The following is a 12,272-nucleotide window of genomic DNA, read 5'->3' as shown; positions in this document are numbered from 1 at the left end:
CGGCCCGCCTCCACCGCTGCACGAGCACGTCACCCATGTGTGTGTGTGTGTGTGTGTGTGTGTGTGTGTGTGTGTGTGTGTGTGTGTGTGTCAGACTGCCAGAAGGTGAGCTGAAGGTGGACGAAGCCCTTCTGTTCACCCAATCAAAGATCTGCGAGGCTCTGACAGGAAGCAGCTACAGTGCACACGCCGAATGCTTCAACACACCGTACATACCTCAGCTCTCAGGTGCGCACACACACACACACACACTGAGCAGGAAACACACAACATAAGACTCCATGCTTCCCTCAGTGCTGAAGCTAACACTGTTGCTTCTAGTATTCAGACTGTACTGTGTTTATTTCAGATGAGGATCGTCTGTCGAAGAGGAAGAGTATTGGAGACGTCGTCTCCCTGCAGATTGACATGGACCCTCAGTACTGTCCTGATGCACAGCAGGTATCTATCTGTCTAGCTAGCTATGTAGCTAACTATGAAGCTACGTAGCTATCTATGATGTCACCATCTCTCTCTTCTGTAGAAACCTCAGACGGAGCACATCACCTTTGAGACACTGAAGAACGCCATCGGTAGGTGTTTGATTTTGAACCAGTGCAGACGGATCAAACAAGTTCACATGAAACCTGCCGTCTTCACCCACCCACGTTATATGGAACAGCATGAAACCAGTCAGTCAGTCGTTCTGTGTTAACTTCCTGTCTTTCAGAGGACAGAGGGAGTGTGGAGGAGGAGGAGAGGAGGAAGAGGATGGAGGTGGTGGAGAGGTTTCAGACGGCTCCGTTTGAGGAGATCGCTGCTCACTGCGGAGCCAGGGTGAGAGGGTTATTGTACTGTAATCAGTCAGCAGCAGAGAGGCGTCTAAGTCATCCTCATTCTATGAAGAAGCCCAACGTCTCTCATATAGACGGCAGAATGTGTGATTTTTTGAGTTACAGTATTTCTGTAAGATGACTTGTTTTCAGTAACAACAACAACAGAGTGAAATGATCATGTCAGTTTGAGGAGAATCCAGTGAAACTTTAACGATCACGTCTATAATTGAAGCAGAAGCAGGACCTCAACAAGCAGCTGGTGAAAATGAGCTGTGTAACTCAGTGGGCTTCAATGTGTCCGAGACATAAAATCAACATTTCATTTCAGGTTGGAGATGCAGGTTATAAAACATAATGGCTACTCAGAACTATTTATGTGCCCGAGCAGATTGGTCTCTGGATTCAGGTTCAGTAAAACACTACAGCCAGTTGTAGGAAGGTAGGAAGGTTACGCTGTCTGTTTACTGAATAACTAAAAAATCCAAACTAAAAATGCCCCAAACTGTTTTTAGTTTTGGGAAGGTTTGAAAAAGTCTAGTTCTGCTGGAGAATTGAGATGATCACGACCAGAGTCTGGATGGACTGACAAATATAATAATGCAACGATTAATATAAATTATTTTTATCTGTATATTATGTTATTTTTCTGTCATTATGTTTTCTTCCTTTAAAATGTATATTTTTCTTTTAATCATGTAAAATCATGCTGTTTTCTCTCCACAGACCTCGTTACTTCAGTCTAAACTGGATCAGGTCTTTGATTTGATCATACATCCTCCTCCGTCTCCGTCCGGACACTCGCCACCTCGCTCCACGCCGCTTTACGAGATGAAGTTTCCTGACCTGTGCGTCTATTAGATGCGGATGCACATTCAGCGGTAATTTACCAGCTGGTTTTGTGTTGAAGCTCTTTTCTTACTTAACGTGACGTGTTAGGAGACGAGGGCACAAGGAGGTAGGGAAGGTAAGAAGGAGTTAGGGGAGGATGAGTCACATCAGCACTTACACTGGTTCGATTAAATAAAAACATGTAACATTAATTTTTTTTGCTAATTTCATGTCAAAAGATGTTTTGTCTTTGCTGCCGTGTCCTTTAAAGTCAGATTTATTTTGATTTTAATGATATTGATTTATTGATTTCTGATTCCAACCTTTTGTTCATCATTCAGCCTTTTTGTTTTTTTTTCTGTTTTAAATGTCTGTGAGAGATTTGTCACTGTGTCATCAGAGGTAAATCTGTACACTCGATAGAAGATGCTCTAATAAAATATTGACATAAATGTGTTATTTTATTGATTCATTGATCCACAGCAGCAAAATCTGTTGTTTATAAGTTGTGAATATGTTTTGTTATTAACAGTATCTGTAATTAATGATTCAGGCCTTTTTTCTGATTTAATTAAAATCAATAATTATAACATAGCTTTTTTTTGCAGAAGCAAATGATTTTCTAGCTGCCAGGTGGAAAATGTTTGATGTCCCAGAACTCATCCATCGTGACTCGGAGGTTGGAACAGATGATCATCTAACTGGTGAGGATACCTACTCGTGCTGTATGTAGAGCTGCCGATCTTTACGCATTTTACGTAGCAGGAACGTTTTATTACATCAGGGTACGTTGGTACGATGTGTCGCTGTAAACTACGTGCAGTACTCAAGGCGAGCAGCAGGGGGCAGCAGCGTCTCGTCTGCTGACTAAGAGAAGAAGAAGAAGACTTCGACCAATCACAGCGCTCGGTTCAGTCCCTCAAACTTTAAGCGGGAATAATTGATGAACAACACGGCAACAGGAACCGGTTTGCTGCTTCCTCAGGTAAGGGCGGGGTTTTAACTCGTCTGCACAGGTTAAGGGGCTGTGGAGGATGTGTGCAGTTGATCATGAATTGAATTAAATTAACGCAGACTTGCTAAACCTGTTAGGCTAACGTTGATAACGTCGGTAACGATTGGCAAGGTCTAACGGTAATAACGTTAGCCTAACGTTACGTAATTATCAAGCTAGCTACCAGACATTTGAATTAGCAGATGAACGTTAATTTATGTTGTCCGTGTGAGGCAGATTAAACGTTAAACGTGACTTTTCATAGAATTGCGCCTCAGAAATTACTTACCGGAAGTGTGTGTGTGCGCGCGCGCAAGCCCTGTATTTAAATTAAACGTGAGGATAGATGATGACACTGAGAAACTATCACAACATCCGTTTCTGTACTTGAAAATGAAAACAGGTTACAATATATAAAATTCTTATTAAATAATTGAAATAACTGAAATTTACTCATGTTTTATTAGTTTGTATAAGCACACATATTATCGTACAATAAAATACTATATATATATATATATATATATATTATCATGGAAACAATGGTTTTAAACTGAATGTTTGACCTTAACTGTATATTGTAGCAATAACGGACGAGGCAGAGGTATGAGTTCATTTCCAGAACCACTTGGTTTATTCCAGCTACACAAATCTGCAGCTTGGCATGTATAACTAGGTAAACTAGGCAGAGGGACTCAGCAACTTCCTTTCACCAGGTAAAACCCAACACAACACACCCAGTGGACCAGCCCTCACCCCGTTTCCACCAATCACCTGCATGCACCATTACCATCCCATACTGATGATTGGCAGGTAGACAGAGACTATAGTCTGACTCCGCCAAACCGAATTTGACCACACACTTTACCAGAATATTATAATATAACCCAGTGATCAAGTGATATTTTAGAAAAACATGGTCAAAGCTCCAAAACTTATAGTGAAAACCATGTTTTAAACTGCAGGCATAGTATCTAGTGGAAACCAGACTTGTGTTTCCAATGCAACTGACAGTAACTGTACTGACTGTTGAGTCACGGATATGTTTATATATATTTATTCCCACTTGCTAGAACTGTGTTACTGAGTGTTTAACAAATAAATGTAAAATCAAACTTTTGTAGACAAAAGGGTTGTTGTTTGTTGTCATTCAAGTCAGGTGAGACAGGTGACAATGAGCCCCACTGTTGCCAGTGGTGGCATCACAGCAGTCTCTTCAGCTGTCTTCAGCTTTCACTTACTTTAATTAAGTGTCATTTATCTGCATTTATAATCACAGATTTATCTGCAATCAACTCGAATCTGCTGATAAAATCATTCTGACGGTGTATCGGTCGTGCATTACTAAGGACCTTTTCTTTCCTAAACTTAAATTTGTTGCTTATTTAGTCATGAATATGTGTGTGTGTATTTATATATATGTATGTATGTATGTGTATATATATATATATATATTTATAATTACTATTATTGGTAAAAAGACAAATATGCTTCATTTTAAAACAAGTCAACCAGAGACAGCGTGTTCAACCAACTCAAGGAGTTAATTTCATTTAAATCAGCAAAGTTGATGGTCGCCGGCTGCAAATGTGGAAATATGTTTGAAATCAAGCACCCGTTGTTTTTAAAAATTAGTTTATATATGTATTCCAAGTGGCAAACCTGCCACCGTTATCGTAAACCACTTATGAGTCGTGGTATTAGTCGGCCTGGTGAAGACCGTGTTGCAGGTTTGTCGAAACAGAAGCTGCATCTGTGTGAACTTCAGGTAAGACATTCATTGCTGAATTTAACTCTTCTGTATTAATATTTAAGTGTAACTGTAGAAACAATAGATAGATAGATAGATAGATAGATAGATAGATAGATAGATAGATAGATAGATAGATAGATAGATAAATAAAACACTTCTTTTGCTTGCAAATACTTCTTTATGTTTTCATATAATTTACAGTTATTTACACAAATCAATAAATATCAAAACTTCTTTCTCACTCTCTCTCTTTATCTCTCTTCCAGTCATTCAGGATCAAGTCACAATCAGCAGTTTCAGAGCTTTTTGTTGGTCACTAACTTGTCTGCTAATGAGCTTCCCTGGCTAATGAGAACTCTGCTGCCTGCCTGTCAGCTGTGTAAAAAGTAATCTCTCTCTTTTTCCTCCCTCTTTCCTTCCCTCCTTTCCCCCTCCTCCCTCTCACTTCTGCTGCTGTCCATCTTTGTTGATGACGTTCTTGAAGAGTGTGAGCAGCGGCCTCTGGCTGCGCTCATCCCAGCTCTTCATGAAGCCGCCGTAGCGTTTGTTGGCCGGCGGACCACTCCAGCGAAAATGCTTCATCTTGTATGAACCGTCTTTCTTCTCGCCATCCGAGAGCTGCTGTTGCTCCTCTTCCTCCGCCTCCTCCATCACCTCCTGCACCTTGTCCTCCTCCTCTGCTGCCGCCAACAACTCACTGGCCAGCTCCCGCCTCCTCATCTCTCCGGGGAAAACCTCTGCAGACTCCTCCTCCACGCCGTTAGAGGTGTAGACTTTGACTGGGCGGCGCTTGCGACCGACGGGCTTCCCCCAGCGGAAGTGCTCCATGGAGTAGGAGCGCTTGGCCTGAGGTGAGGAGGAGGAGGAGGAGGAGGAGGAGGAGGACGGCAGGATGAAGGAGGAGGGGTCTGACAGAGGGGGAGGTTGGAGGTGGGCGTTGCCTGGGATGATGGGGGTCTCGGCGGTGAGGTCAGAGTGACAGAGCTGGATGCACTCCTGCAGTAGAACAAGGAGGTGTAGTGAAGGTAAGAAATAAGAGGGTTTTTTTCTGTTATTTTTTCTGAATAAGAACAAACTCAGAAAAATGCCTCTGATTCATGAAATGTGATAATGTGATTTTTAATTTAATATCATCCAATGACAAAACAGCAACATAAAATACACTGAATATTTAGTGTCACCGATGCACGCTGAGTGTGTACCCAGTATAGTACACAGTATAGGTTATATAGGGTGTATGTAGTGTGTGTATGTGTGTTACCATCATGCTGCTCTCAGAGCTGAGGTCATGACAGCTCGGATGCTCCCAGCACTGACTGACAGCTCCTCTAGCCACATCCACAACCACCACCGCCACCAATATCCACGCAGGACACATTCTCCTGTTGGCCTATCAGAGACAAGGACACAAATTACACATCTTACTTGATCAAACATATCATTAAAAAAAAGTTTTTGTCACCTACTGTAGATAAAATTTTCTTTTATACTATTTTATGTATAAAAACAAATATAATATAATATACGTAATATAATGTACACTTTAATAAATACAGTATAATTGTTGATATTCTATCGTGATCTATAGTCTTCAGCTTTGTAAAAACACATTTTTCAGATAATCCAATGTGTTTTAAAGGGTTTATTTATCAAAAATAAACACTTTCAATTATTATGTTCAATTTATCAAAAAAATTCAAAATCACTATTTGTGGAAATACATAGTTTTTACAGGACAGTGATGATACAGTATATTGCATATATATACTTAACTACACTATAAACTATATATACTAAAATATATATTGGAATAATTGTACGTATACCTATAATTCGATTAGGATTCATTATTTTTGCACATATATTTTACAAAATTATTATTTATTACACAAACAATTATATAGTCTATTTATATATGTATTATAACATATGTAAAGTATTTAGCTTTTGATTTTCATTTCCCTAACAAATTAAATTTCCAACTTTTAAAAATGTGTCATATCCATGTTTTATTCTAAATATCTGAACTTGTCCCTCATATCTTTATCTTATTTCCAACCTTTTAAATTAGTACTTATTTAAATTATTGTAAGTTATACTTTGATTTATAATCTTGTCTTTTATTTCTTAACTCTAGAAAAGCATAAAGAAATTTTGCTGTTAAGATTAAATTTTATCATTGAAAACGATTTGGTAGCAATTTTGAAAACTTTTTTAAAATGATTGACTCAGTAGTTAGTATTAATCAAAGAATATTTTATAACTGAAATGATTATACAATTAATAATTAATGTTCTCACCACTCTGTCCTGTCTCTGTCTCTCTTCTTCCTTCTCTTATTGCTGGTGTTTTCTTGTCGTTCGGCCGTCAGACAGAGAAGTCTGTCGTTTCTCCTCTTTTGTTGCTCTGACCGTTCGGCCGACTTTTATATTCTGTCAGCCAAGGACACGCCTGCACACACACACACACACACACACACACACACACACACAGATAAAACAACGTCATCGCCAAAATTCATTCATGCTGGTAAACACACACTGCTAGATGAAAATGGACAATCAATGAAATATCATCCTCCTCCTCCTCCCACACATATTTTCCCTCCTGTGAAAACCCTGTAACTCCACAAGCTGAACTTTTTTAGGAAGAAACATTCATTCATTGATTATGTGATAATTGAATATTATTGCTATGTATTGGTTATTGTTTATTTGTAATTTAATTGTTTATCTGCTTTCTGCTCTGTTTTCAGGTGCAGATTGGACAAAAAAAATGAACAACAACAAATCCAAACAGGTGGGCTCAAAACTTTAAAAACAAACAAAATTATAACAAAAAGACCAAAACTGCAGATACCAGGTTTTCCCAGGATGTACGTGACATTCACCGCCTCAGGGCTGCGTGTTAAATGTCAGACGGCAGATTTGGCAGATTAACACCGAACTGTCATGTCATCACCGGAGGGAAGGCGGGATTCAAACCTGTGAGTGATGGTTTACAATTACACACAGACACACCTGCTGCAGCATCTTCCCTTTGTCTGGACGCTCAGTGTGACTAATACTGAAGCGCCACAGGGTTTATCTCATTTAACGGACCACTCGGGAAAGGTGAAGAATACGAAGCTCAGCTTTCAGGTTCGGGATCCACCTGGAACCTCTTCCAGGCTCGATGTCCACTAGAAAGTTTTCTTTAAGGATCTACATCACTGGGAGTCTCGTTAAAGCTCATCTACAGTGTTCTTTATCCACCATGAACCTCTCTTGAAGCTTTGTGTCCACTGCAAAGTTTTGTTTTCAGGCTTTGCATCCACAAAAAATGTATTTAGAGCTGTACATCCCCCAAAAATACTTCATACACATCTCTCTGAGGTTTTACATCCCTTAAAAAGTTTTCTTAAAGTATCTACATCCACGGGAGTCTCTCTTTAAGGCTCTATGTTGCACAGGAACCTCTCGTTGAAGCTTATTTTCCAGTAGGCACATCTCAACAGGAACCTCTTTAAAAGGCTCTACGTCTACTTTAGTTTTCTTAGCGGCATATTTCTCTTGAAGGGTCTACTGCCACCAGGAGTCTCTGTTTAAGGCCCTGCATCTATCATTCCTCTGCGTTCACGATAGTTTGTGATATTGTGTTGTAAAATATGAATGGTTGCAGCAACAGTAGAAAAACAATGATAATAATAGTTTTAGTTTTCTAGTTTGATCTTAGTCTTGAGAGATGAGTTTTGACCTTTTAGATTAGTCTTGACTACTTGACTTACCTGCAATCACATCATGTTCATTAGAATAACAGTAATTGGTGTTAAGTACATGAAAAATCATGGCTTTGGACATAGAGGTTATATAAAGTGTTTTCTGAAGCTTCAGTACTTCATGTCAGTCAGTCATAGTAAGTAATTCCTCTGAAGGGCTGTTTTTTTGTTTTTCTAATGGAACAAATTGAGGAGCATCTGGAGGCAGGCAGGTAAATATAAACCCATTAGACCGCTCGCACAGCCTTGAACCTCCATTCAATCCATTACACACAACACAAACACACACAATCGTATGTCCAGGAAGAAGGAGGTAATGGCATGATGAGGCAAAAGTCAGACGAGCGGAGCTTAAAGGAAAGACATTTTAACGACACATTATCAGAAGTGGAGGCACTACATTCACCTGCTGCAGTCATTAAATTCAGTCGGTCTTTCTGTGTTTTGTCACAGCTGCTCTGCTCTTCATCCTTTGCCCAGTGTCTGCTTTTGTTAATATATACATATCAGAACCATACATGAGGGGAAATGCAAAGGTTTATTCTCATCTCGTCTTATTTAGATTAGATTAGATTAGATTCAACTTTATTGTCATTGCACAGAGTACATGTACTATTTGAGTTAGTTATTAAAATAAGTACATAGCAACTACATTGACAAAAGTGTGTGGACATCTGAACAAATTTGTGGATGGTGGTGAAACTGCTCCAGGCCCAAGAAACAAAGAAATTCATGTATAAAGAACATTTCACAATCTCTTTATTAGATGTGATTGTTTGTGGCACAATGATGTTTCAGTCAGATTGCTTTACAATGCTATTACTGCTAAAGGAAGTGTATTATTACCAAATGTGTTAAAGGTATATTGTGAAAACTGGTAAAAAAGCAGTATACTTTTTATATACTTTCAGTTGGTACAATTCTTTGTCAGTATATATGCAATATACATTTCAAAATGTGAATATATTTAAAAAAAAAATAATACTTTCTTTTTTGTGATGTCAATTCATTAAAAAAATTAATCAAGTTAATCACATAAATAGGCTGTGATTAATCATGATTAATCATATGTTTAAAATACTACTAAAATACTACTATTTACTTCTAACAATAGCAATAGATGTGCTTTGCCCGAATACGGTACTTCAGACTTGTACTTTGGTGGAAAGACAGTTAATCACTGCAGTATATACACAGAACTTTGGTTTTATCTAAACTTCTATTCCAAAGCTTTTTAAATCAAAATTTGCCATTAAGCACACCGGGGTCTGTCTCCTCATTCCGCACTGGAAGACTATGGGAGGAAGTTGCGGTCAATCTTGTGAATATGATTAATTTGTGTTAAAATAAATAAATATATATATATATATATATATATATAACATGTTCAGGTTTACAGATTAATAACGAGCATTAACACGTTAACTTTCACAGTCCTACTTTTTTTTTTTTTTTTTAACAGGGGAGACTCTCTCTGCTAAACTGAACACAGAGACACTGAGGAGTGAGTCCAGAACCAGGACCTAAACCTAAACCCAGGATACAGAGGTTCAGTGAAGGTGGTGTTGAAAGTGTGGAGGTGGATCAGTTTGTTAGAGGAGACTCTGTAGAAGGACAGAGAGCCAGCAGGACAGTCCACATACACTGCTACTCTGTTAGAGAGAGAGGAGGAGGAAGAGGAGGAGGAGGAGGATGTCACTGTCTTATTGTGACTGACAGAGTAACCATCACTAGAACATTTCAGACTCCAGGACTGATCGTTCCCTCCAAGCCTGCAGTTTTCACTGTTTCCTTTCCTGCTGATTCCTCTGTAACTCACTGATACATCAACCGCTCCGCTCCACTCGACCTCCCAGTAACAGCGACCAGTCAGACCAGTTGAACACAGCAGCTGAGGCCAGAGGTCAAATCTGTCTGGATGATCAGGATATGACTGTTGCTCCTCCACATGTGTCACCTTCCTGTTGTCGTCAGACAGTGTGATCCTTCTGTTCACTGTGTTTGTGTCGATTGTGAGTTCACAGGAATCTGATGGAGAGAACAAGACACAGCTGCAGTTATTGATCATCTGATCAGTTATTGACAGTTTGATGATGACTCCTGACATCAATGATGGGACAGTTTGAAGACGGTTGAATGTGCTGCTTTGTTTTCATCAATCACATTAAAAACACACTTACACTTCCTCAGACCTGGTGTCAACCATCGGACTCCACCAGGCTCCGCCCTGAAAGGAGGAGGGGGGTCAGACCAGCACGTTCTCTGTCAGCATGCACACATGGACATTACATGGCTCATACACAGACTGTTTGATTACTGTGTTCAGATGGAGGCTTGTGTCTATGGATGTACATTGACCACAGAGAAACAGGAAGTGGAGTCTTCATCTTTAATGATACAGAGTAGGGAGGAGACATGGAGAAGATACTTCATCACCTTGTCTAATAGTAAAGTCTGTACCTGCATAAAGTCCCTCCTCCATCAGACAGTGTGTGTGTCTGCAGCAGGCCTCTACATACCTGAGAGTGTCCAGTCTCCAGTCTGGATCCTCCAGTCCAGCAGACAGAAGCTTCAGTCCTGAGTCTCCTGGATGATTGTAGCTCAGGTCCAGCTCTCTCAGGTGGGAGGGGTTGGAGCTCAGAGCTGAGGCCAGAGAAGCACAGCCTTCCTCTGTGACCAGACATCCTGACAGACTGAACACACAAAACAACACACAGGAACCCTCTGTCAACACCTGCTGCTCTGTTAAACTGTCCTCAGATAAACAGGTTGATGGATACTGACCTGAGAGTCTCCAGTGTACAGAGTGGACTCTCCAGTCCAGCAGACAACAGCTTCACTCCTGAGTCCTGCAGGTCGTTGTTACTCAGGTCCAGGTGTCTCAGACTAGAGGACTGGGAGCTGAGGACTGAGGACAGAGCTTCACAGCTTCTCTCTGAGAGGTTACAGCCACTCAGTCTGAAGAGATGATCATGAGGAATTAAAGAAGAAAGGAAGTTATTTTCTCTCCTGTTGAAAAGACAGAAGTGTCTTTATATAATGATGAATAAATCAACTCTCTCTACACTTACACAGCTTTTTTAGAGGCTTTGACCACTGGCAGCAGCTTCAGAAGAGCCTCCTCTGAAGCAGAGTATTTCTTCAGGTCAAACACGTCCAGATGTTCTTCTGAGGACAGTAAGATGAAGACCAGAGCTGACCATTGAGCAGGAGACAGTTTATCTGTGGAGAGACGTCCTGATCTCAGGGACTGTTGGATCTGCTCCACTAGAGAACGATCATTCAGTTCATTCAGACAGTGGAACAGGTTGATGCTTTTCTCTGCAGAGGGAGTCTCTATGATCTTTTTCTTGATGTACTGGACTGTTTCCTGATTGGTCTGTGAGCCACTTCCTGTCTGTGTCATCAGACCTCGTAGGAGAGTCTGATTGGTCTGCAGTGAAAGACCCAGGAAGAAGCGGAGGAACAAGTCCAGGTGTCCATTTGGACTCTGTAAGGCCTCGTCCACAGCTCTCTGGTAGAAATTTGTCTCTGCAGATTCGTTTTGTCTTGGTTCAGACTTCTTGGAGGTTGATTGTTCTTCTGACATCAGATTGTCTCCAGAGTTGAAGAAGGTCAGATGGACATGAAGAGCAGCCAGAAACTCCTGAACACTCAGATGGATGAAGCAGAACACCTTGTCCTGGTACAGGCCTCTCTCCTCTTTAAAGATCTGTGTGAACACTCCTGAGTACACTGAGGCTGCTCTGATATCGATGCCACACTCTGTCAGGTCTGATTCATAGAAGATCAGGTTTCCCTTCTGCAGCTGCTCAAAAGCCAGTTTTCCCAGAGACTCAATCATCTTCCTGCTCTCTGGACTCCAGTGTGGATCCGTCTCAGATCCTCCATCATACTTGACCTTCTTCAGTTTGGACTGAACCACCAGGAAGTGGATGTACATCTCAGTCAGGGTCTTGGGCAGCTCTCCTCTCCTTCTGTTTTTCAACACTTCCTCCAGAACTGTAGCAGTGATCCAGCAGAAGACTGGGATGTGGCACATGATGTGGAGGCTTTGTGATGTCTTGATGTGGGAGATGATCCTGCTGGCCTGCTCCTCATCTCTGAACCTCTTCCTGAAGTACT

General features: G+C 40.6%; 3 protein-coding genes across 3 annotated transcripts in view; 1 reads left to right on the top strand and 2 right to left on the bottom strand.

Annotated features, from left to right (window-relative positions):
* The window catches only part of LOC111646863 (protein EFR3 homolog B-like), a 12,027-nt gene extending 9,938 nt beyond the window's left edge, over positions 1-2,089 (top strand). Inside the window, exons 18-22 of the mRNA XM_023396426.2 lie at positions 95-228; positions 350-441; positions 524-572; positions 710-816; positions 1,539-2,089. Of these exons, the coding sequence (XP_023252194.1) occupies positions 95-228; positions 350-441; positions 524-572; positions 710-816; positions 1,539-1,673 (517 nt within the window). The 3' untranslated portion in view covers positions 1,674-2,089. The remainder of the gene's footprint in view (positions 1-94; positions 229-349; positions 442-523; positions 573-709; positions 817-1,538) is intronic.
* A 2,551-nt stretch (positions 2,090-4,640) lies between these two features.
* Positions 4,641-6,798, bottom strand: LOC111646907 (pro-opiomelanocortin-like). The gene is made up of 3 exons (XM_023396489.2): positions 6,691-6,798; positions 5,652-5,772; positions 4,641-5,386 (listed from the first exon to the last, which is right to left on the bottom strand). Exons 2-3 carry the CDS (start codon positions 5,766-5,768, stop codon positions 4,832-4,834), a joined length of 672 nt encoding a protein of 223 aa, XP_023252257.1. The 5' UTR covers positions 5,769-5,772; positions 6,691-6,798; the 3' UTR covers positions 4,641-4,831.
* Positions 6,799-8,884: 2,086 nt separating this feature from the next.
* Positions 8,885-12,272, bottom strand: part of LOC111646870 (protein NLRC3-like) — a 20,897-nt gene continuing 17,509 nt past the window's right edge. Inside the window, exons 10-14 of the mRNA XM_087171145.1 lie at positions 11,219-12,270; positions 10,932-11,105; positions 10,667-10,840; positions 10,328-10,374; positions 8,885-10,175 (exon numbers count right to left, since the gene is read on the bottom strand). Coding sequence (XP_087027271.1) covers positions 9,625-10,175; positions 10,328-10,374; positions 10,667-10,840; positions 10,932-11,105; positions 11,219-12,270 — 1,998 coding nt within the window. The 3' untranslated portion in view covers positions 8,885-9,624. The remainder of the gene's footprint in view (positions 10,176-10,327; positions 10,375-10,666; positions 10,841-10,931; positions 11,106-11,218; positions 12,271-12,272) is intronic.

This window comes from Seriola lalandi, unplaced genomic scaffold (genome assembly GCF_002814215.2).
Source record: "Seriola lalandi dorsalis isolate HSWRI2012SDOR001 ecotype SW California unplaced genomic scaffold, Sedor1 jcf7180002054977, whole genome shotgun sequence".
NCBI lineage: Eukaryota > Metazoa > Chordata > Actinopteri > Carangiformes > Carangidae > Seriola > Seriola lalandi.
The sequence above is the reverse complement of the archived record's forward strand: the minus strand, read 5'-3'. Positions and strand labels throughout refer to the sequence as shown.

Coding starts and splice junctions, on each gene's coding strand:
- LOC111646907 (XM_023396489.2), bottom strand. CDS start 5,768: ATGTGTCCTGCGTGGATATTGGTGGCGGTGGTGGTTGTGGATGTGGCT. Junction 5,387..5,651: donor GCTCTGAGAGCAGCATGATG/GTAACACACATA, acceptor GTTCTACTGCAG/GAGTGCATCCAGCTCTGTCA.